General features: G+C 66.7%; 1 protein-coding gene across 1 annotated transcript in view; it reads left to right on the top strand.

Moving 5' to 3' along the window:
• Nucleotides 1–5: 5 nt before the first annotated feature.
• The window catches only part of LOC102032251 (lysophosphatidic acid receptor 2), a gene marked incomplete at its 5' end in the record, with an annotated part of 5,936 nt that continues 5,677 nt past the window's right edge, over nt 6–264 (top strand). Inside the window, one exon of the mRNA XM_014311505.2 lies at nt 6–260. Coding sequence (XP_014166980.1) covers nt 6–260 — 255 coding nt within the window. The remainder of the gene's footprint in view (nt 261–264) is intronic.

Raw genomic sequence — 264 nt, 5'->3', positions numbered from 1 at the left:
AGCAGAGCTGGCTGGACACCAGCCTGACGGCGTCGGTGGTCAACCTGCTGGCCATCGCGGTGGAGAGGCACCGGACGGTGCTGACCATGCAGCTGCACAGCGAGATGTCGGCGCAGCGCGTGGTGGGGCTGATCTTCTCCATCTGGGCGGCGGCGTTGCTGCTGGGGCTGATCCCGTCCTACGGCTGGCACTGCCTGTGCTCCTTGGAGAGCTGCTCCAGGATGGCGCCGCTCTACAGCCGTAGCTACCTGACCTTCTGGGCCA

The sequence above is a fragment of the Geospiza fortis genome, unplaced genomic scaffold (assembly GCF_000277835.1).
Source record: "Geospiza fortis unplaced genomic scaffold, GeoFor_1.0 scaffold499, whole genome shotgun sequence".
Classification (NCBI taxonomy): domain Eukaryota; kingdom Metazoa; phylum Chordata; class Aves; order Passeriformes; family Thraupidae; genus Geospiza; species Geospiza fortis.
This window is presented reverse-complemented; position numbering and strand designations above follow the sequence as displayed.